At 31.7% G+C, this 24,822-nt stretch overlaps 1 protein-coding gene across 2 annotated transcripts in view; it reads left to right on the forward strand.

Moving 5' to 3' along the window:
- The first annotated feature begins 17,082 nt into the window (after positions 1–17,082).
- The window catches only part of LOC139524496 (fibrocystin-L-like), a 102,621-nt gene continuing 94,881 nt past the window's right edge, over positions 17,083–24,822 (forward strand). For both annotated transcript variants that reach the window (XM_071319293.1, XM_071319294.1), the window contains exon 1: positions 17,083–17,216. In XM_071319293.1, coding sequence (XP_071175394.1) covers positions 17,135–17,216 — 82 coding nt within the window. In that variant the 5' untranslated portion in view covers positions 17,083–17,134. The remainder of the gene's footprint in view (positions 17,217–24,822) is intronic.

Below are 24,822 nucleotides of genomic sequence, written 5' to 3' on the forward strand. Positions count from 1 at the left end.
TTTGATTCAAAGTATCTTATAAGGAGATTTGTCCTAGGGTGTTAAGTAAACCATGCACAGTAGGTTCTCATCAGTAAATCTACTTCGGGTATTGATCCTGAACGGATTGTAAAACTGTATAAAGATACATTGTATCATTCCTATTGCTTATATAAGACTGGGATTGCTTTTGTTTCATGTTGCTAACTGGTGGATTGAGATAAATTATTTTTATTGGTGAGTTTGTTTTTTATAAATATATTCTTGTCCAAGTCGAAGATATGCATTGGATATTTGACTCTCTTTGGCGCAAAGCAATCAACAATACATCTTTTTTTTAACGTTCATGCAATCCTAGTTTTCTGGCGACATTCATTCACGTGATTGATAAAACTAATTTTTTTTCTATGTGCAAATTTTGTAAGATAGAGTTGTATACTTTTTAGGGTTAGAAAAACAATTTTGTTCAATTTGTATCATATTTAGATTAGGGGAATATGTTATAATATATCAACATGCATACTCCTAGATTTTTTATGAAAGAATAAAATGCATGCATTTTGTTTCATGCTTTTTTGGTCTTCGATTTTACCAACATCTCGGTCAAGTAAACTTAATCAATGTGTTGTTTATAGACACTTTTTGGCATTGTTAGGACATTTTTCGAAATGTTATAAATTGATATGAGTACATTGTGTGATTTTCAAGAATCTGTGTCAATTGTTAGATATAATAATATTCAACTCTCAGCGATCAAACATAAACAGAAATTAGCAAATCTATATATATATATATAAAAAGAAGATGTGGTATGATTGCCAATGAAACAACTGTCCACAAGAAACCAAAATGACACAGACATTAACAACTATAGGTCACCGTACGGCCTTCAAAAATTAGCAAAGCCCATAGTCAGCTATAAAAGGCCCCGATAAGACAATGTAAAACAATTCTAACGAGAAAACTAACGGCCTTATTTATATAAAAAACTGAACGAAAAACAAATATGTAGCACAGAAACAAACGACAACCACTGAATTACAAGCTCCTGACTTGGGACAGGCACATATACATAAATAATGTGGCGGAGTTAAACATGTTAGCGGGATACAAACCCTTTCCTCAACCTGGGACAGTGGTATAACAGTACAACCAAAAAACGAACTATAAAAATCAGTTGAAAAGGGTTAACTCATCAGATGGACAAAAATACAAGTGGAGGTGGACGGGTACTTATACATCCCGACACAAAAATACACAATGAACAGATCTGAGAGTACTCACAGTTATCTGACAGCTAGTTCAAAGCCACTAACAACTAATAAAAATATAAACTGCTAATAAGTTCGATTGACAAAACGCGGTTTGGATTTCAGGTGAATCGTGCACGATTGTACGTTGTCTCGTATTATACCCTCATATACTATATCTTCTAAATGCGTTTACGCAATTTGAATATTGATCGAATACTTTTTTTCTCTTTTTTCTCTTTTACTGTACTCAAGTTTGATTCATTGGTTATATCGACCCTTTTTATTGGTTTAATATTAAGAAGTGAGTTTTATTGATTATAATAACATTAACGGTACCAATTTTCCTGCACCAGATGCGCTTTTCGACAATACATGTCTCTTCAGTGATGCTCGTGGCCAAAATATCTGTAATCCAAAACTTATATAAAAGAGGAAGAGCTATAATCCAAAAGGTCCAAAAAGTATAGCCAAATCCGTGAAAGGAATCAGAGCTTTGCATGAGGGAGATACATTCATTAATTTATAATAATTTATAACATTTTGTAACAGCAAATTTTAATAACACAAAAAATCCGTATTTTCATGCCAGTACCGAAGTATTGGCTACTGGGCTGGTGATACCCTCGGGTACTAACAGTCCACTAGCAGAGGCATCGACCCAGTGGTAGTAATAACAATAACGGTACCAATTTTCCTGCACCAGATACACATTTCGACAATACATGTCTCTTCAGTGATGCTCGTGGCCAAAATATTTGAAATCCAAAGCTTATATATATAAAATGATTACTCAATGCTCCTCAACTTTCTCCTTTATTAGGCCTTTTGGGTTTAACATTGAACATCACTGATGAGTGTTTTGTAGTCGAAACGCTCTTCTTCCGACCACAATATTATAGTTGCCTTGTATCTTTGATGAGTTGTTTTGTTTTTTACAATGACTGGGAAATTAAATGAGTACACATTCCAAGTGAACTTAAAATAAAAATTTACTGAAGGAGTTATTTTTTAATTGAGGGCTCTTGTATATCATAATTGTCATGTCGGCTCAGACGATATAAAAAAAAAACTGTCAAGGAATATTCCTAATATGTCTGGGTGGTAACATTGTTAATGAAATGAATGCTCTGTTTGGGTAGGTAACAATGTTTATGGAATTGTTATGATGAACATTAACTGCAGATTGTACACAATGTAACATGTACACTCCCTCCCAAATCACTCCCTTAGTAAATATCATCACCTGTGTGTCAGTTATAAAATACTTAATATATATAGTCGACACTTATATTCTTAAAACATATCTTTGGGTACATAAGATTATTCAACTAGGTTTTTACAGTTAACAAATAATTTGAGGAGGATCACGACAAATGAGTAACTATAAAGCTTAATTAATTATTCCCAATACATGTGCAGGTATTAAGTCAAAGCGTGTGTAAGTTGGTATAACTGTTCTTACTGCCTATCCATCGTTTTGTTTTCAAATGCAATTGATGCAACTGCCCACACATACCAATACAATAAAAATAAACCTATTTAAAGTAAAACTTGTTCCAACAGGACAACACAAACTCTACAGATATTTTACACCAACATTTATCAAACGGGATGAGACATACAAATCAGCTAAATAAGCACGAAAACATCATCAGCATAAAGTCTTAAATAGAAACATGCTTATGTCTTTTCTCGTTTTGTTTATATAGATTAGACCGTTGGTTTTCCCGTTTGAATGGTTTTACACTAGTAATTTTGGGGCCTTTTATAGCTTGTTGTTCGGTGTGAGCTAAGGCTCCGTGTTGAAGGCCGTACTTTAACCTATAATGGTTTACTTTTTAAATTGTTATTTGTATGGAGAGTTGTCTCATTGGCACTCACACCACATCTTCCTATATCTATTAGTTGAAGCAATAAAAAAAGCAAAAGCGCATCAACATACTGATGACTAAAATCAGCCTCAGTGATATTTTCAGCCAGTCCATGAGTTCATCAGTCTTTTAAAGAGAAATACGATTTTTTGTGAGGTTAAGGCAGATCAATCCATGAAGACATTCCCATGCAGTCTTTAGTAGTGTTGGAGGCGTTGTTTCGTGATAGTTAAAACTAATATTTTTTTGGATTAATTACATTATGTAAATCAAGAGGACACTATTGATTGCCAATTTGGAAAACTTCAGTAACTATAGTTTTGATATTTATAATTGTAACATCGGTTTGTTAGTTTTCCAATGTAGAATTAATTTGAAAAGTCGGGATTACATGTTTCTTTTAAAAGAATAAGAAAACTATCAAATATAACTATAATGGTATATATCGTGAAAGTATCTGAGATAGACTTGAAAAACTATGATGTTAGTGTCTATTTTCATATACTGATAAAATCTATATCCTAATGTGTTATTATATACTTCAACTCATAATACATGTAAATGATAACAACTTATTCATCATTTGAAGTTTCAGATTTCAATCTCATTTCATATGTAAGATTAAAATAAGTATCTATCTTTTTTTACTGTCATATACATAAATTAAACAGCAATTTGTTCTACATTAAATTTACCAATACTTCAGGTCAAGTGATAATATTTTTGATATCTGTGTTGTACTTTAATGTTTCATTTATTCTGCTTTACCGGAGGTTTCAAAATCTTGTTAAAACATACATTTTTATGTTATAAAAATAAGAAATGCAGGTCTTTGAAATTTGTTTAATGTTAAACTTCAATCATTAATCATTGAATTATAAATCAAATAACTCGTTTAAATTGTGTCTGATCACATTACTATATTTGCATTTTTTTTTGGTGATTAAAATGTTTTATGGTTTCTTTATATCTTCATTCGAACTGATGGTTCACGTATACTTATACGACCTTGTTCATGCTGTTACATCTCTATAACTTAACGAATGCAAATACAGTTTAAAGTCTACATATTACTTAACGATTATTATAAGTTGACTTCTATGAATTACAGGTATTCGAAAAAGTCACTTTTCTTTTAAAACCCGAGGTAAAATGTTCGAATGATAAATATATAAAATATATTTTACCAAGCTCGACATGCCATTCTCGTGTTTCCCGTACTCTCGTTCGGTTGACTTCGGAAAATGAAAATATAAAAAAGGCTACGTTTTACGTTTAAACCAGATTTCTATTGTAAGAGAAAGAGAGTACAATCTTATTATTAACAAAATGATTATAGTGTTAGAATATTATTTCTATTGCTGGATATCTTGATCTTACTTTCCAAACCCATAATGGTATTTTATAAATGTTATATTTGTAATTCTCATCGAATTTTGTCAAATGTGTTGACGTCTTTTCTATTATATTCATGTGTTATGGTAAAGAAAATTAATCACCGTCTTCATTTATTAGATTTGATTTTGTCCAACGTAATCTGTACGATGTTTTACGTTTGAAGTTAGATTCAAAACAAACCGGACATAGCTTTATAATATAGTTAATTGCTACCTTAGTTTGCTATTAATAAGTATTGAAATGTGCATTGTTATTAAATGTAATATCAGTATTTAGTACAAATATAATCTTAAATCAATGCTAATTCTATCTTATTCATTCAAATGTGACGTCATTTTTCATTTTTTGATGATCTGTTTTACAAATTAAATTGTGACGTCATTTTGTTTGTCATTTATTACAATTTCAAATATGATGTCACTTGGCGTTGAGGTTTTGACTGATTCGGATGTGTCTATTTTTTGTGTTGCATTTTGTCGGGTTATGTAATGTTTTTCGGTTGTTTCCTGTAATTAGTTAATACTTCAGTTTTATCATGTATATCTTTTGTATAGTCATATTATAAAATTTACTGTTTGCAAAAGTATAAATTATTCTAAATAATAGGGATGTTCTGGTACCTAACAGAAAACCCTGGCCGTTTTTGGCACAACTTTTTTTAACTTTTGGTCCTCGATGCTGTTCAACTTTGTACTTGTTTCGGCTTTCAAACTTTTGTATCTGGGCGTCACTAGTAAGTCTTGTGTGGACAAAATGCACTTCTGGCGTATTTAAATTTTAAACTTGTTGTCTTTTGTTAGCTATTATTCGTGTGTTCTCCTATTTATTTATATTGTAGTCCTGTAATGTTGTGTTGTCATTTTAATGTTACATTTCACATGGCGATAAAAGAGGGAGGTTTGGCATGCCACAAAACCAGGTTCAACCCACCATTTTTTCCTTAACAAATGTCCTTTACCAAGTCAGGAATGTGGCCATTGTTATATTATAGTTCGTTTATGTCTGTGTCTCATTTTAACGTTGTTTCTCCGTTGTGTCGTTTGTTTTCTCTTATTTTTGAGTATGAATTCACATTACAGACATGTCACGGTACTTATCTATCCCAAATTCATGTATCTGGTTTTGATGTTATATTTGTTATTCTCATAGGATTTTGTCTAATGCTTAATCCGTTTCTGTGTGTGTTACATTTTAATGTTGTGTCGTTGTTCTCCTCTTATATTTAATGCGTTTCACTCAGTTTTAGTTTGTTACCCTGATTTTGTTTTTTGTCCATGGATTTATGAGTTTTGAACAGCGGTATACTACTGTTGCCTTTATTTATACAATCATGATTCTGACCACATTTGTATTACTTAACTCCAGTAAAAGTACATCTGTCCTGAATTTGGACACATCTTTACTGTAACCCATCTTAATCCAATGGTACTAATATCCAAAGATAAAAATCAGCTGGTACTCAGTGTTTGCAATCTTCTTTGGCCAATTGATGATTTGAATTGAAGCAAATACCTGACTGTGGTCATTTTTATAAGTTTCATGTTTACAAAACTTTTAAATTTTTCGAAAAATTAAGGATTTTCTTATCCAAGGCATAGATAACCTCAGCCATATTTGGCACAACTATTTGGAATGTTGGATCCTCAATGCTCAATCAACTTTGTACTTGTTTTGCTTTATAAATATTTTGATATGAGCGTCACTGATGAGTCTTCTGTAGACGAAACGCGCGTCTGGCGTACTAAATTAGAATCCTGGTACTTTTGATAACTATTAACACCACTGGGTCGATGCCACTGTTGGTGGACGTTTCGTCCCGAGGGTATCACCAGCCCAGTAGTCAACACTTCGGTGTTGACATGAATATCAATAATGTGGTCATTTTTATAAATTTCCTGTTTACAAAACTTTTGATTTTTTCGAAAAACTAAGTATTTTCTTATCCCAGGCATAGATAACCTTAGCCATATTTGGCACAACTTTTTGAAATTTTGGATCTTCAATGCTCTTCAACTTTGTACTTGTTTGGCTTTATAAATATTTTGATATGAGCGTCACTGATGAGTCTTATGTAGACGAAACGCGCGTCTGGCGTACTAAATTATAATCCTGGTTCCTTTGATAACTATTTTAAGTCATTTTCTTAGTTTAAATAAAGACGGGTAACAAAGTTGGTAAACTTACTATCTGTCTTTTATCTTCCTAGACAAAACAATGGTTCCCATTTGAACATATTTAACATTTACATGTGATCTGTTACAAAAGCGCCTACGAATTTTTCCAAGTAGAATGAATCCTCTGTATTAGATCAGGTGATGTTATCCGTAGTTTTAACCGTCATTGCATAGGTTGAATTTGATTAGTTTCTAAACCAAATACCAGTACATTTGTATAAAGCTAGAGGCGTGAGTCTTCCCCATTACTTATTTCCCAGTTGACTCGACATAATCACAGGAAATGACTGGATTACGTTCAGGAGCGATTCAGTATTGCATGTCTATTGTTTTATTGTAAAACAAAATCACAACACGCACTTGACAATCACAACTTACGAATAGCATAATTATTATCGTTCTTCATCTCAAATGTACAACAACGCCTCCAACTCGGAGGTCTCTAGCAATGCCACAGGTTAAAGTCTTTATTTGAGATGTTGATTACAATACATAATGCAATAAGGAACACGGCTATAGGATAATGTCAATCATAAATGAATATGTGTGAGTAATACCTATTTACGTCCACTGATCGACTTGTTTTGTACGATTCATGTGAAGTAGAATTCATACATAGCCATATGAAAAAAAAATGAACAAACAACTTGCAAAATTCTATTGATTCCCATTCAGATTGATTATGACCCATTTTTTTCAGCGAGTGATTTCATCTCAATTGTAACTTGGATGAAGCGTTGTGTCATTGACACTCACACCACATCTTTTTATATCTATTTACATTAATAATTTGGTAAAACCGACACTAGACGGTCTTATTTGTATTTTGATATAACAATGACAAAGTATAAAACTAGATGTGTCAAAGCGACACAAATGGCCCCGTCCCAAAAAATTGAAAAATCTGCAATTTCAATATAAACACATGTGGACACAAACATGATGGTAGCCTCACATACAAATAAAAATCAGCTCAAAATCTGAAAGGAGATAGAGAAAAAAATCCGTATAACTGTGATTTTCAATAATTTATCAAAGTCCAAAGCCCGTAATTTCAGCGAAAAGTAAAGGAGCGGAACAAAACTTAAGCTTGACCTATAACTTATCATGGTTAACTCACATGCCAAAAATCAGCCCAATATCTGAAAGCGTTTAAAAAAAAAAGTCAGTATAACTGTGATTTTCAGCATTTATCAAAGTCCAAAGCCTGTTATTTCTGCTAAAAATAGTGGAGCAGAACGAAACTTAAACTTGATCTGTAACTCATTATGGTTAACTCACATACCAAAAATCAGCCCAATATCTGAAAGAGTTTAGAAAAAAAGTCCGTATAACTGTGATTTTCAACAATTTATCAAAGTCCAAAGCCCGTATTTTCGGCAAAAATTAGTGGAGCGGAACGAAACTTAAAACTTGAGCTGTAACTCATCATACTTAACTCACATACCAAAAATCAGCCCCATATCTGATGGCGTTTAGAAAAGAAGTCCGTATAACTGTGATTGTCAAGAATTTATCAAAGTTCAAAGCCCGTAATTTCGGCAAAATTAGTGGAGCGGAACGGAACTTAAGCTTGATCTGTAACTCATCATTGTTAACTCACACACCAAAAATCAGCCCAATATCTAAAGGCATTTAGAAAAAAAACTCCGTATAATGGTTTGTTGCGGAATGACGGAATGACGGAATTACGGAAAGACGGAAAGACGGAGTTACGGACAAGGGTAAAACTATATGGCACCGACAACTTAGTTGCGGGCCATAAAAACCAACAGAAATGACAAAACGACAAAGAACAGCATTTACAACACCGCATTGGGTACTTAACACTGTGCAACACGAACCTAACAAAAAACACGGGTATCCAATACATAGATTGGAAATTTGCATCGTCCATTTTTCTATGTTATACTAAAGGAGGATTTGTGATTTTCTATAATAACCTCTTTCAAGAATAATCTAAGGTATATATGGAATTATAAGTTTTTCTGTTATAAAAAAGTTCGCTTCTGAGAAATTCTAAATGACTGTTTTTATATATAGAAAGAAAGATTGTTTGGGGGTTTTGTTTGCTTTTATAATTAACGACAACAGTAGTATATCGTTGTTCAAAAGTCGTAAATCGATTAACCGAAAACAAAACCGAGTAACTAATCAAAACTGAGCGAAACACACCAACTATAGGAATAAAACAACTTAACACCAGAAACACTGAACTGCAAAAAAGACAAACGCCAACAAACATAGAAGGGGATGACTATTTGATACCAATACTTCTTCAATGGTTCTAAATTTTTATGCGAAGGTTGTTTCACACGGACAAGTATACGACGGCGGCAAATTCTTGTGAAATTGAATAAACATATATCATTGACTCTATATTCATGATATTTACATTAGGTTTGAAATGTTATTTATTAAAAGATAATGATAATAATAGTTGTAAATTGTATGTGCCAAATTTCAAATGTGTTCAAATAGTTTAATGTTCTGTTGTACCTTGTCTTTTAGTTGTTGTCCATTCGTTTGATGTGGTGACTTTTAAATTGTCATTTTGCTTTTTACTAAGGACTTTCCGTTTTAAACTTTCCTCTGAGTTGAGTACTTTTGTGATTTTACATTTTACTTTATTTGTTTTCGATTAGTTAACAATGAAAACCTTGGCAAAGCGATATATTTATGATAATTCCATAATACACTCAACTAACTTTTGATCAAAAACATATTATTTTCATCTGAAGCATATCATTTTAATATGTAATTTATCATCTTTAAAAGTAATATAAATATATGAAGATATGTAATTTGAGATAAAAACAAACTCATCAAAAATACTAATTAAGTTTATAAGGGATTTTTATACAGCATTTTTTTTTATATAATTTAATATGTAATAATAATATAAACTGTTTTACAGGGCAGAAAAAGGAGTACATATCAAACGCTTAACTTTACATAAAAAAATATCAGTAATAGCAAATGTCATAAATACATAATACATAAATAGTTCAACATTGAAACTGCATGTACCGTTACTTTGTACATTATATTTTACAGTTTACAATTGTTTAGAATAATAAATCACCATCACCATAACAAGGTACTTTTTCTCCTTCTCACATATCTCTGTGTAGTAATTCAACACGTTCATGATATTGAATTAGACAATTCGCTTTCAAATCGTGTTTGTGTTCTTTGCACGAGGCCGCATCCACCACTTGCTCATTTTCATCCTGATGTCTTTGAGTTGGCAGCATTTTCATTGGCTAATACACTCCATCGCCTTCATAATTTTCACATTCTCAATCATCAACATTATGAGAAATTTGTGTAAACCACCATCTCAATGTGTCCATTAAAATTAGATTAAACACGTCAAAGTAATATGTTATATCCTGTTACTACCATTTCACGATCACTATATTAAGGGTGAATTATGAAAGTAATATAAAATATCCGATATGCAATCGTTATATTACTTATATATTATATATATAGATATAGATATTTCAGAAAAATCAAGATTGTAACCATTGATATGAAACAAATAATCAATTATTCATAACTGTGGTGTTGAAATCAGTACATTGGTTTAATATGTTTTATTTCAATGGTATAAACGAAGGCACACCTTGTAAAACATTTCATAATTTTCATGTCCTGTTTTCAAATATTTTTATGTGGAGTTAAATTTAACCGTGTTTTTTTCATTTTTCTTTTCTTTTAATTATTCTCGAATTTGAAGTAATGACATTCATCCGTACACTGACAATTTTCCATGGCATAACCATGTAATATTATTGTTGGTATAATCATCAGACATGTTATTGAAACATAGCACAAATATGTAATTATATCCTTGCGTGTGGTTGAATATTAAAACTATGCATGTGCAAGCATTAATATAAAGTTTTGCCTTCATTCATTGTTACATCACAAGTGTGAATCGTATTAGGCACCGATTAGTTTTAATCGTAAGAGAAGATGCAACACACATACTTCTGATTTATGACAAGAATGGTACACATTTTATGGTCGATATGCTCAATACCAATACATTCCCATTTGGTTTCTTATAGCGTAGCCGTAGGAATATATTTTCTGATTTTATAAAGCTTCCAATTTTTCGGAGTACAGTTTTTTGCCCTTTATTCATGATTCCTCTCTGAATTTCATGTTGGATAAGGAAGCTTCTACGGACGCCATCACGAGTTGGTTGACCGTTATGGAATAACCGTATCACAAATGATATCGGATATGTTCCTTACGTCGTAACTACAATCCCCTTCCCTTTCCTGAATGTGACCTACCGAATTAGACTATTTACCGGATTTGTTATCACATAAGCAACACGACGGGTGCCGCATGTGGAGCAGGATCTGCTTACCCTTCCGGAGCACCTGAGATCACCCCAAGTTTTTGGTGGGGTTCGTGTTGTTTATTCTTTAGTTTTCTATGTTGTGTCATGTGTACTATTGTTTTTCTGTTTGTCTTTTTCATTTTTAGCCATGGCGTTGTCAGTTTGTTTTAGATTATGAGTTTGACTGTCCCTTTGGTATCTTTCGTCCCTCCTTCATTGAGCAAGACCATTTAAGCAATTGTCTCTTCCTAACACCTACAAGGACTCGTACTATGAAATGTACAAAAGTCATTTTAAACATATTCAAAGATGAAAAGGTCAGAAGTTTACTTTAAACATTGTACATAGATATAAGACGATGAGTTATCAGTGCCAATGAGATAACTCTATGTCCAAGTCACAATTCGTAAAAGTAAACCATAATAGGTCAAAGCACGGTCTTCAGCACGGAGTAATGGCTCACAGCAAACATCCAGCTAATGAGGGCCCCAAAAATGACTGGTGTTAAACCATTTTAACAGGAAACCAACTGTCAAATCTATATAAAAACGGGAAATGAGAAAAACTTATGCTGTCAATGTTTCCGGCAATCCATTATTTCTATGCCTTTTTGTCGTATTGTCATAGAAATTACAAATAAAAATAAAATATGAAATTTTGGTAACCAGTATATGTAATAATGTTAGATATATTTTGTGCACTATTTTTAATTTTCGTCATCAAATAAAAATGTATCTAATCCATCAAAAGTTTTTCTGATATAATTCTACCATATTTGTCTAGTAGTTCAAATCCTGATTTTCTCAAATTTTTAATCTAGATTTATTTTAGCATTTTTTACAGTGTGATGGGTTTCACATTAATAGCTCATTTACGTTCCGTTTTTTTTCGCATTGGAGGAGGATGTTGACATGAAATGTTCACAACGAGGCATCGTTCAATATTAATATACAATCGAATTGACAAAAAATAGACACAAACGATAACAGGAGACGTAATCACTACGCAATATTAATGTACCCAATATCCTCAGCTCGGTAATGTGGTTAATCACCGCTCTAGAAAGGGAACCCTCAAACAAAATTAACCAAACATCTCAAACATCAAAGACAGAAATTATTTCTAAAAAAATGTAAATAGTTCGATCATTAAATATGTAAACATTTCACTTTTTCACAAAGACTCAGTGCACTTTGAATTGCCTTTGCCTTCTGACTCGATACAAATTAGTTAAACCGAGTTTTGCTGTGCGTATTGTTGTGTTTGGTTTTTTTTTCTACATTGGCCACAGGAAAAAGGGTAGGGTTGAGATCTCAGGAAAAAAATATATCCGCGCAGTATTTTTGTGTCTGTCCCAAGTCAGGAGCCTCTGGCATTTGTAAGTCTTGCATGATTTTTAATTTTAGTTTCTTGTGTATAATTCGGAGTTTAGTATGACGTCCATTATCACTGAACTAGTATATATATATATTTTTTAGGAGGCAGCTGAAGAACTCTACCAGTTGCGGGAGTTCTCACTGCATCGAAGACCCGTTGGTGGCCTTCGGCTGTTGTCTGCACTATTGTCGTTTTTTTTTTGTCTTTTTGACAAATTAACCATTTCCATTCTTAATGTTATTGCATAACAACGACCATAATTGATTTTATGAAGTGAAATTGCACACATGTCTAATGAAAGACTTATTTTTACAAAACTTGACAAAATAAGCAATAATAGTAGTTATTTCAGACCGTGAAACATATCTCCCAATTGATAGGATATTTCCGGGCTTGTATTTCCTATCATGATTTTCTTGATATAGGATTGCTACTCACAAGGGAAGTTATTAAACCAAGAGTTCCAAATGGTGAAGTTGAAATTATCCATTCATAAATTTTACGGACGCCATCACGAGTTGGTTGACCGTTATGGAATAACCGTTTCACAGATGATATCGGATATGTTCCGTATGTCGTTACTACAATACCCTTCCCTTTTCACGAATGTGAATTATGGAATTTAACTATTTACCGGATTTGTAATAACATAAGCAACACAACGGGAGTCACATGTGGAGCAGGATCTGCCTACCCTTCCGGAGCACCTGAGATCACCCCCATTTTTTAGTTTGCTATGTTTTTTCTTCTGTACTATTATTTGTCTGTTTGTCTTTTCATTTTTAGCGATGGTTTTGTCAGTTTATTTACTATCTATGAGTTTGACTCTCCCTCTGGTATCTTTCGCCCCTCTTTTAGGATTCTTTTCAAACAGCATTTTCAGACATATTATCTTATCTAACCAACGCATAAAAACAAAATCTATGTTGGTCAATCAGCTCCTTGATCTACAAATAGGCATGGAAATATTTCGTTCAGGGGTTATGCAATCAAATCATAGTACGTCACTTCCGTGTATATACAAAAAAGTTGGAAAACAAAGATTCCCTTGAATGTGTCGGCTGTATGAATGAAATGCTATATTTTATTACATAAACGATTTCTGAGTCAGAAACATATATCTTGGGTGTTTCGAAGCATTTTCATTTTTTATTTAGTTTAACCTAGAATATTTTGAAAACTTGAGGTTCCATGGTTACTAAAGCTTGTACACAGGGGGAAAGGCATGGACATTGTATACAACTTCCATTGATAGTTATTTTCTTATATGCAATGCAATGATATGTGACGTTTTGTATATTGAACTGGAAAGGATAAAGAATAAAACTTTATACATGCCAAGTATTTCAATATTTACAGCAAAGATCACAAAGACCAATAGGGGAAACTCAATGGCACCTTCAAAAATCTTTTGTTGAAATAATAAACTTCATCAGTTTCACTAGGGGCCTACATTGAACAACCGAACCTGTCTCCGATAGTCGCTGCTTTAAGGAGTTGCAGTTTTGGGTTAAGTACAGTTGCATATTCGTATGTACTGTACATTTACAGACAAAAAGTATCATTAGAATTAGGCATATATCAAAGCAATGGAAATTTTGCGTTTAGCACATACGGGAGGTGGTACGTCTTTTTTGTGAAACATCTCAATAGAGTGGTATGCTAACTAAGTTCTGTGCTTGTTGTTAATCGTTTGATACTTGTTCTATAGCTATATACTTACAAAAATAAGTCTAACCCTGCTTTGTTTTGTGCTTCTCATTGAAGACGATTTTGTCACATGATAACATCATGCATTGGAACATGTGCGTCAACCGGCTTAATTTTGTGTGCTTAGTCTTTAGTTTTAAATTTTGTGTCTGTTTGTTTTTGTATTTTTAAACCATGGCGTTGTCAATTTATTTTCGATCAATGCGTTTGAATGTTCCTCTGGCATCTTCAAGTGTTTAATAGTATTTAAATAAAGGAAACAGTAGTATACTGCTGTTCGAAAATCATAAATCGATTGAGAGAAACAAATCCGGGTTACAAACTAAAACTTTTATTGAGGTAAACATATATCCTTCTAGAATAAAATAAGTATTTCACAAAATTGCACACTTTCTATTTCAAGAACTTCGATTTTCACCATGAGAATGACAAGGCGGGATTTTAAATGATGTTTTATTTCATTGCATAAGTCTTGATATAAAGAAATTTCTTTTTCACAATAATTTTAATAGCAATTGAGAAAGATAATTTCACGATATCATTATTAAATAGAAGGCATCAAGCATTAACCTAGCTCTGATAAACAAAATACTGTACTATTTATATTATCAAATACGGGTACATTATTGAATCGTAATAAATGTTAAATAAGGTATGACAAATGTTTCGTTCAAAAAAGAAAGAAACACATAAATAGACACTTATATAAAATAACCATTTACGAAATGATTAACATATTTAATGTTTAATATCTAGTATATTTAGTTTTTTATGATGCCATCAGATTTGAATTTGAAACATAGCAGGCTACCAAAGAACAAAATAAGCTCTTAGAAAACAAATTATAACTATGTACGAAATCTGTGTGTTTAATTAAAAATGCACTTCTGAATGCATGATCAAAAAGCTCTGATATATGCTGATAGAGTATTTAGTTTTGGTTCAAGTTGATTTCTTTTGCCCATTGTATGACATTGTACTTAACTGTATTCGTCAGATAGTTATTCTTTTAGATTTATGGACTGGGAAATTCACATAGGCTAACAAGTTTTTAAACAAAATTTAGACGAATTCATGTTTATCTTGATCCAATAAAGAATAAAATGTTTCTAGTTGTTTTTGGCGAATTTGAGAGTACATTAAGTGAAGTTGAAAATTGAAATGGGGAATATGTCAAAGAAACAGCTACCCTACCAAAAAGCAGATAACAGCCGAAAGCCACCAAAGGGTCTTCAACACAGCTAAAAGATCTAACATATGGAGACAATCTTCAGCTGGCCCCTAAATATAAATGTGTTCTAGCTATATAGTTCAGTAAAAACGGACGTCATACTAAACTCAAAAACATAAATGAACTTAAATTAAAAAAAACATGCAAGACTAACAAAGACATGGAACTCCTGACTTGGGACAGGCGTAAAAAAGTGGCAGGGTTAAATTCCAACCCTCCCCCCCCCTACCTCTAGACAATGTAGAATACACAGCAATATGCACAGTAAAATTCAGTTTAAAAGAAGTGTTAGTAACTGAGCTGATAATATCTTCGGTGTCTAGCAATATGATGTAAATTGACTGTTTTTCGCTTTATTTTTTTTTTTTCATTTTTTATCTTTTTATTTTTTTTTTAGTAAATGTACATAATTAACAAGTTTTATGTTGTTTTTTGTTTAGATTGTTATTTAAAAAAAATTAATAAATTATTTCGAATTTGCTTTCTTCTTTACATCAGCTAGCTATTTTATGTATTTGAGACTGTACCAAATATAAAAACTGATTTCCATTCGTTTGTTGTGTTTGAGCTTTTGATTTTGCCATTTAATAAATTAATTGACATTCTGTTTAGAATTTTCGATGGCGGACGGTATTTGTGTAATTTTATTTTTACAGTCAAAATAAAGTTGTTTCGCTTCTATTTTTTCGATTATCAGGTGAACAAATGTTATCCTGAAATATTTCAAATTCTGTTGTGTTCTTCCGTCTTTTTATGTTGTTTGATGGGATTTTTTATATTCAAAATCAATATGAAATTGATACGTTCAGGACTTGATATAATTTTTCAGTATTGTACTAAAAAAAAAATGAACACAAAAACAAAGCGGCATAAATGATATAACACCTTATGAAGAAATATTTATTCTTTCTTCATTTATGCTGAGTTATAAAATTCATATAAGGAGGTGTCAGATATCATAAATATCACAAATATTTCATTTTATTGTAAAGTATACTAGGCAGAAAAACATAAATATTTAATTGATCTTTATATGTATAAGGTTAAGATAGATATAGTGTTCACTTTGGTATTTTAAAGATGAATATGTTGTATATAGTACCAAATAAATATCAATTATTCAAGCCTAGTATCAATATAACATTTAGATGTTTTTAATAATCACGTTTCCTGGTACATGTATATAAATTTTCAAAACACACAAAAGTATATCTTGCTCAGAAGTCAGATTTATCACAAACTAGTTAACGTTTATAAATTTTGAAGTTATAAAAAAACTAAAGTTTTAAATTTGGCCTTATACTAATTTGGCTATTTTATATTAGGTTCTTTCTGATTTACAGCTTTTCAAATTTTGCGGTCCTTTTGCATACTTGACTTAAAGATGAATTGTATAAATCCTATTTTATGTAGATAAATTATATTTTATAGAAGCTTCAGAAAAATATGTTACTAAACGTTCACTAATATATGTAGGAAAAACACTCCCCCTTTCCCTTAAAATTATTCAAACTGATGCTCACTATATGTTTTTGAAACGCAGTCAATAAGATAAATTAAGTATATATTTTTTTTTATAGTTTTGTGCCGTTAATAGGTGAAATACATAATTATAATTTTTACGAGTCTTAATTTCAATAAACAATGAAGTGTAACAGATCAATATTTGACTTCCTATTCGTTATCGGGGTTTAAATTTCTGTTGATGACGCAGGTGTTTATATAAGTATATAAGTTACAATTAGTTAAATTTCCTTTACAGGTGAACAAGGTTTTAAAAGATGGGGAAAAGACGGAAAACAATGAAGAATGTTTTTCTTAGCTGTATCATTTATGTTTTGACAATCTCCATCACAGAATCAGGTAGGATAATTCACTGAATTAGTTTTAGATTTTGTAGCAAAATAGAAAAAGAAACGGTCTTCTTATGTGGTACTGTTACAGGAGTGTTGGTATCCCGCTAACATGTATAACCCCTCCACATTCTGTATGACCCAAGGCCGCCGTACGCTGACCTGTAGTTGTTATTTTCTGTGGCATTTGGTCTCTTGGAGGGTTGTCTCTTTGGCAAACATACCACATCTTCTTTTTTATATTCATATATGTTTTTTTTATATCCAAATTTGTGATATCGGCGGATAAAAAGATAAATTAAACTGTAAAAACTGAGCAACTTTATCTCATAGCAAACTTCAAACTGCAAGGCAACAATTACTCTAAGTGTCAGAGCAGATATCGACGACATAATCTAAGAACGAATGAAATTCATAATGGAGATGGTAGTCATATCTTATGAGTCTAATACTTATGATAAAATTGAGAATGGAAATGGGGAATGTGTCAAAGAGACAACAACCCGCCCAAATAAAAAACAACAGCAGAGGGTCACCAACAGGTCTTCAATGTAGCGAGAAATTCCCGCACCCGGAGGCGTCCTTCAGCTGGCCCCTAAACAAATATATACTAGTCCAGTGATAATGAACGCCATACGAAACAACATTTGATGGATATTCAGGACTTTTTTTTAAAATAATTTATGTAACAAATATTTCATATACATTTTACCTTCCTATTATTTGTACGGATCAGATATGATCCACTTAACGAGACATGTTTTTAGTAGCTAGTTTCATTACATTAAGCATGTTAAGTGTTTATATATCAAATTATCCTTGTGGATTTTCAGCTTCAAAAACTCATTTCCAGATTTGCGTTCTATAAATTCGAGCTTAAATTGAAATAGTTTACATGCGTATATGTATTATAATACCAGCAATAAAATAAAAGAAAACAATTTTATGTTATATTACAAATCCGGGTAGAAAGGACTTTATATGAAGAAATCATTTTTGGATGGGTTCGTTTTACTCAGTCTCATGTTTTTATCTTGTGTTTTGTCTACTTCTGTCTGTCTGTTGGTCTCTTTCTGTTTAAACCACGGCGTTGTTCGTTTTTTTTTCTACTTATGATTTTAAATGTCTATCTAGTATCTTTCGGCTCTCTTATAAAATTGTACATGTATATAGATTTAGCGAGATAGAGTTTACACATATTTCTATTTTACACAGTCCAAAATGTTTGTACAATAAAATAATAGTAATGGATTTTGTGAAGTAGTTAATATAGCTCATCATGTTCTTTCGAAGGGAATATGAAACGCGTTTCGAAACTTATATCAACTCTTTCTGTTAATTATGTTATTTTGATTTTGTGTCTTCAAGATATGATTAATCTTGGCTGATAATGTTTATACGTCCAATGAGCATTTTTCCTTGATTAAGAAATTATCGAATGACTTTTCACCGAATCATCCCTTTTAGTGGGCTTTGCGTTGTCTGGTCATTAGCTTTCTATGCAGCATTTTGTGGCCTGATTTGTATCTTTTTCGCTTTCGGTGTTTTTCATTTCGTTGACAGTTTTTTTTTAATGAATCTTTGATATCTTTTAGCTTTTTAGTTGACTGATCGTCGAAAACCTGAAATATTTTGAAATTAATCATTCTATTAACATGGGTGTGTATACGCCGATAAAATGATCTCTGTTTAATCATTTTAGGTTAAAGATCGTTAACATTATTCTTTATTCCAAATAATCTAAACGTTGAGGAAAATGTTTTCGTCTTTTTCGGTGCTCAAAAGTCATCCACATGTATCCATGCACATTTTACTCAAGAGGGACCTTTATTTACCCACACTTGGAATTGGTTCAAATATTTCTTTATTCAATTCTAGGCCAAAAAGTCAATTTTCTAACAAAAGAATATTTGAATAATTGTAATTAATTATTCTTATTTTATACTGTGCAAATGTGTTTAATTTCATATCAAGTCATTAGTATATAGTTTAATTTGAATAAGATAATCCGATATATGTACTTGCTACTGAGTTCTCATCCACAGATTTCTTCATTTTTAAAAGTGTCTTCCTGTGAAATAAATTGATACATGTACTTCTGATATATGATTTTTTTGTTGGTCAATACGATTAAAGATCTTTAAATAACATAAAAATTGAGACCTTTAAAATAAGATACCATCGAAATGTTTTATTGTTTTTACATACAGTTATTTAACTTTTTCTATATTGTATCGAATATATCATATATACATTAGCTAATTTGTGAATCTATATTAAACTTGGATCCTCAATGCTCTTCAACTTTGTATTTTTTTAATTACTTTATTCGAGCGTGTCTAATGAGTCTTTGTAGACCAAAACGCGCTTTTTGGGTAAAAATTGAAATCCTGGGGTGGTGTTCTCGAAAGTATCCTAAGATTCGTCGTAAGTCATAGATAAGACCGATTTTAGGATGGACTTAGGATCGACTTAGGACACTCTTAAGTTGCGTCTCGAAGCTATCTCAGACGCATCTTATGTTAGGACGTCCTAAACACATCCTATGTGCAAAATTCTAAATAGATAAAGTAATTGTTTGATAAAACATTTATTAGAGACGAAACCAATTAATAAAATTGTTTACAAAATTTGGTATTAACATGTATTTAATGAAATGCATGATTTCAAATGTAACTATAAAAAAATATCAAAATAGGATCTTGATATAAACTGTAAAACAATTTGTTTCGAAATGAGAATATTGAACTTGTAGCGTCATCGTATCGTAAACACACAGAGTTCAAAGTTTAAAATCATGCACAATTTCTTTAAACGAGTTAATAACCGATGGTGCGTCTCTTTCCCCGTTCATCTTTACGTAAAAATATTAGAAAAAAGCATGCACAAAAGTTAGGACGAAAAATGGGATATATATACTAAGTTAAGAGAGCTTCGAGAACACCACTTAGGACAAAGACTTGTCATAAGATGGTCTTAGGACACGTCCTAATCCTAAGATAGCTTCGAGAACACCACCCCTGGAATTTATGTTGAGTTACATGTAATATACATCCAGCAAAATTAATAATATACTCAAAAGAATATGAAACTTGTATCCAGTATAAATACAAAGTGTCACGAACAAACCTACACACAAACATAACCGTAATTTGAAAGAGGGGCAAAAGATACCCGAAAGGGACAGTCAAACTCATAGATCGAAAACAAACTGACAACATTCCTGTTGAAAAAGAGAAACTATTCAATCATCATTGAGACAAAGACTTTTTTTCAATGCTTTTGTCGTTTTTCTGCATTTCTGATTTGGATGGGGAACATTTATAAAAAATGAAAGAAAACCAAACCAATGGTTTGCAATAAAATATAAACTACCTTGTAACATGATAAGGAAAATTTAAGGCAATTAGACGAACGACAAAACTAAATGAAAACTGTAATGTGTATAGACTGTCACTTCTAATGACTACGAAATGGCAAAAACTGAACAAATAGGCTAAAGATCAACACAACATAAAAAAACTATAAACTGAACAAATAGGCTAAAGATCAACACAACATAAAAAAACTATAAACTGAACAAATAGGCTAAAGATCAACACAACATAAAAAAACTATAAACTGAACAAATAGGCTAAAGATCAACACAACATAAAAAAAACTATAAACTGAATAAATAGGCTAAAGATCAACACAACATAAAAAACAATAAACTGAGCAAGACTCATACCACCACAAAATTGGGGGTCATATCAAATTATCCGGAAGGTTAAGCAGTTCCTTCTCCACATAAGTTAGCCTTTGAAAAATAAAGATATAGTATTTGAGTTAGTTCTCAAATCAAGTTGTCACTATTTTAAATTTGGTTGAGGATTTGCTCAAATCTAAGTGTAATAATGGCATTTACAACTTTTATTTTAGCTGAATATTTTAAACATAGTTGCCAAAAAAAAGAGGGACGAAAGATACAAAAGGGACAGTCAAACTCATAAATCTAAAACAAACTGACAACGCCATGGTTAAAAATGAAAAAGACAAACAAACAACAGCACACACGACACAACATAGAAAACTAAAGAATAAACCACACGAACCCCACCAAAAAAATAGGGGTGATCTCAGGTGCTCCGGAAGGGTAAGCAGATCCTGCTCCACATGCGGCACCCGTCGTGTTGCTTATGTGTTAACAAATCCGGTAAATAGTCTAATTCGGTAGGTCACATTCATTAAAGGGAAGGGGATTGTAGTTACGACGTAAGGAACATATCCGATATCATTTGTGAAACGGTTATTCCATAACGGTCAACCAACTCGTGATGGCGTCCGTAAAATTTACGAAGGGATGATTTCAACTTCACCATTTGGAACTCTTGGTTCAAAAGCTTCCTTGTGAGCAGCAACCCTCTATCAAGAAAATCATGATAGGAAATGCAAGCACGGGAATATCGTATTAATTGGGAGATATATACCCCGTATGCAGGTGCTGCTGGAATGTTGCTACTTAGAAATGGAAATTGGAAAGCTGAAATCATCTCTTTTGTCGTAAAGTTCTGTTTTCAACCGACCCTTATTGTCAATTTCTAGATGTAAGTCAAGATATGAGGCCGACTTAACTGTATCTGTAGTATTCTTTATCTCTGGCTCGATTGGATAGATGCGTTCCACATAGTCACCAAATTTTGAATTATTTAGTGAAAGAACATCATCTATATAGCGAAAAGTAGAGTTAAATGATATTGCTAACTTCTTATCTTTCTTCCTAAGAAATTCCTGCATGAAGTCAGCCTCATAACAATAAAGAAACAAGTCGGCAAGTAGAGGGGCACAGTTTGTTCCCATTGGAATGCCGACAGTCTGTTGAAAAACACGTCCTCCGAACGTAACAAATATTGCATTGCATTTTTTTTGTATTGTTGAACAAAATGTGATTTCTTAACTTGACTTTTTTCGGTTCTTTTTATTTGGTTTGTTAAAGCGATGTGCAACATGGGTTATTTTATATGCTGTGCTAAAAAAAATAACAAAGTCGACTTCTCGAACCCTAACAGAAACTTGCGATGTTTAAAAATCACACTAATTTCAGAGTTTATAGATTTAAAGAATTTTTAAACTTCAGGGAAAGGTTGCTGACCTGACATTTTGTGAGTCGTTTTTAAATTCATACTCACGATAACCTGACGTAAGCTTTTAATTTGCGTAAGGGTATCCCTAGTGATCATTTAAAAAAAAACCAGTTTATTGCAAAACGGTTTTAATTGATATCAAGACATTACAGTATTACATTTTACAAATGGATAAATAATTAACATTACTGAACCTATTTGAATTTTAATACGTAAAAAAATTTAATTGATCATAATTTGCTAACGGATCATATATTAGATTTGAGAAAAATAAAATGTAAAAAATTAAGAGTAATATAATTGTCATACCTAAAGTATATTTTCCTAAACCGAAAAAATTCATTGGAATGTGTATTTTAAATAGAATATAAGATAAAGGATAGGGTGATCTTTAAAAAATACATCGGATTTTTTTTAGTTTTTTAATCTATTTTACTTTCAATTGTTTTGATTATATGAAACTGGTGAGTTCTATACGTAAAGCGGGTCCTGTTTAACAAATCTCGAGGCTGGCATCTGAGATTAGATATTTTATAGACAAATGAAAAAAATACTGCAGCAAACAGTAGCAGTGTGTTGAAGAGGATTCCAAACGTCTAAACACAATTAATGAAAATAAGACGTATAAAACATAATCTAATGAGTATCAAATATAAAAGGAAATTACAAAAATACCGAACTCTGAGGAAAGTTAAAAACAAAGTCCCTAATCAAATGGCAAAATCAAAAGCTCGAAGATCAAACGAAAAGATAGCAACTGACATATTCATTCTTGTAACCGGCATTTTCTAAAGTAGATCATTTTGGATAAAACCTGGTTTTATAGCTAAGTAAACCTCTCACTTAAGTTTATCTTACCTCTGAAATTATATTTATGACAGTACAAGCTCCCTACTACTTATACGATTTCAGTGAAAGGGCATTTTGTTCAAATTCTCAGTCTTAACTTATTCCCTTTAAATAAATTAATTACATGTATTATTCATTTGTATATTGATTTAAAAGTATTCAAATGGTTGAATTTTGGATAGTTTCCTTTTTGTGTGAAAGAATAATAACAATATAAAGATATTATCTTTAGCATTACTTTTAATATATTTGCATTTGAAGTATCATTCACAAAAGTAATGACAAATATCAAATACAGCATGAATATATGACTTCATTAATTTGCATCGTTTTTCAAAACTTTATAAAGCAAAAAGTAATTGGTGCCTACAGGAAACATTTATATCGGATTAAAACATACATTGCTATACAATGTACAAATATAGTTTACAGTGGTATCTGTAACGGACATTTGATTCTTACAAGTAATGATGGCGTTTTTTAAGAAAATGTTTTAATAGTTCGAATGCTTAAAACAATCAGTATGAATAACGTCATGTATAGTTAACCCCAACGAATGTTTAATCCATGTCTTTCTTTTTGAGAACGCTATTGTGTGCGTGTTTTATTCTTCTTTTTAACTCTAATTACCGAAACTCAAACCTTTCCATATTGAAGTGTTTCGTAACGTTTGAACAAATATCTAATAGCGTATAAATTGATATATCTACTTTTAACGAAATTAAGATTTGATAGTATGCTCAAGTTTTAATCTGAGCGTCGCTGGTGAGTTTTGTGTAGATGTAAACGCACGTATGGTGTATTTAACTATAAGTCTGGTACCTTTAAAAACTATAACCATGTCGAAATGTCTTACTGTAACAGTTTTTGCGTATTTCTCTGTCCTGAATGTTCTTGCATTTATTTGTTCTGTAGTCCTGTCATGTAATGTTGTTATTTTAGCGTTATATTTAACATTGCCATTAAAGCTAGCCGCAAAACCAGGTTCAACCCAACATATTTTTCGTAAAATATTTTGAAACAAATCAGGTAAATTGCAGTTGTTATCTTATAGATTGTTTCTGTGTATGTGTTGCCTTTTAGTGTTTCTGTTGTGTCGTTGTTCTCCTCTTATGTTTGGTGTGTTTCCTTTAGTTTTAGTTTGTAACCCGGATTTGTTTTTTTCAGAATCGATTTATGAATTTCGAACAGCGGTATACTGCTGTTGCCTTTATTCAAAGCGACACAAGATACGAGATATAAAAAATCTACAGTAAGATTTTTTGTTTGTTAAATCATCAGTGAAAGTGGAATAGTGTAATATTAATTTGTTTTTTACAGCTAGTATGGTTCAATTTTGGAACTTAAATTTTACCCCTTAGCTAGGTTTGGATAACGCATGAATTGTGCGTTTTCTGGTATTTAAAGGAAAAGATTCAAAGTGAAACAAGGATAAATCTCTTTTCGATTCATAAAAAAATCTTTCTTATACAACGATGATTAACCTATATCTTTAATATATAATATGAAATTAAACTAACTTTGAAAAATCCAATTGCACGACTTCTCTTTCTATTTATATATGAATATATTTATGGTTATATCGCTTATATGACCATCGTAGGTCTTCGGCGGTCAATTCGAAAATTAATTAGATGGTGGTTA

The sequence above is a fragment of the Mytilus edulis genome, chromosome 5 (genome assembly GCF_963676685.1).
Source record: "Mytilus edulis chromosome 5, xbMytEdul2.2, whole genome shotgun sequence".
In the NCBI taxonomy this organism is placed as follows: Eukaryota; Metazoa; Mollusca; class Bivalvia; order Mytilida; family Mytilidae; genus Mytilus; species Mytilus edulis.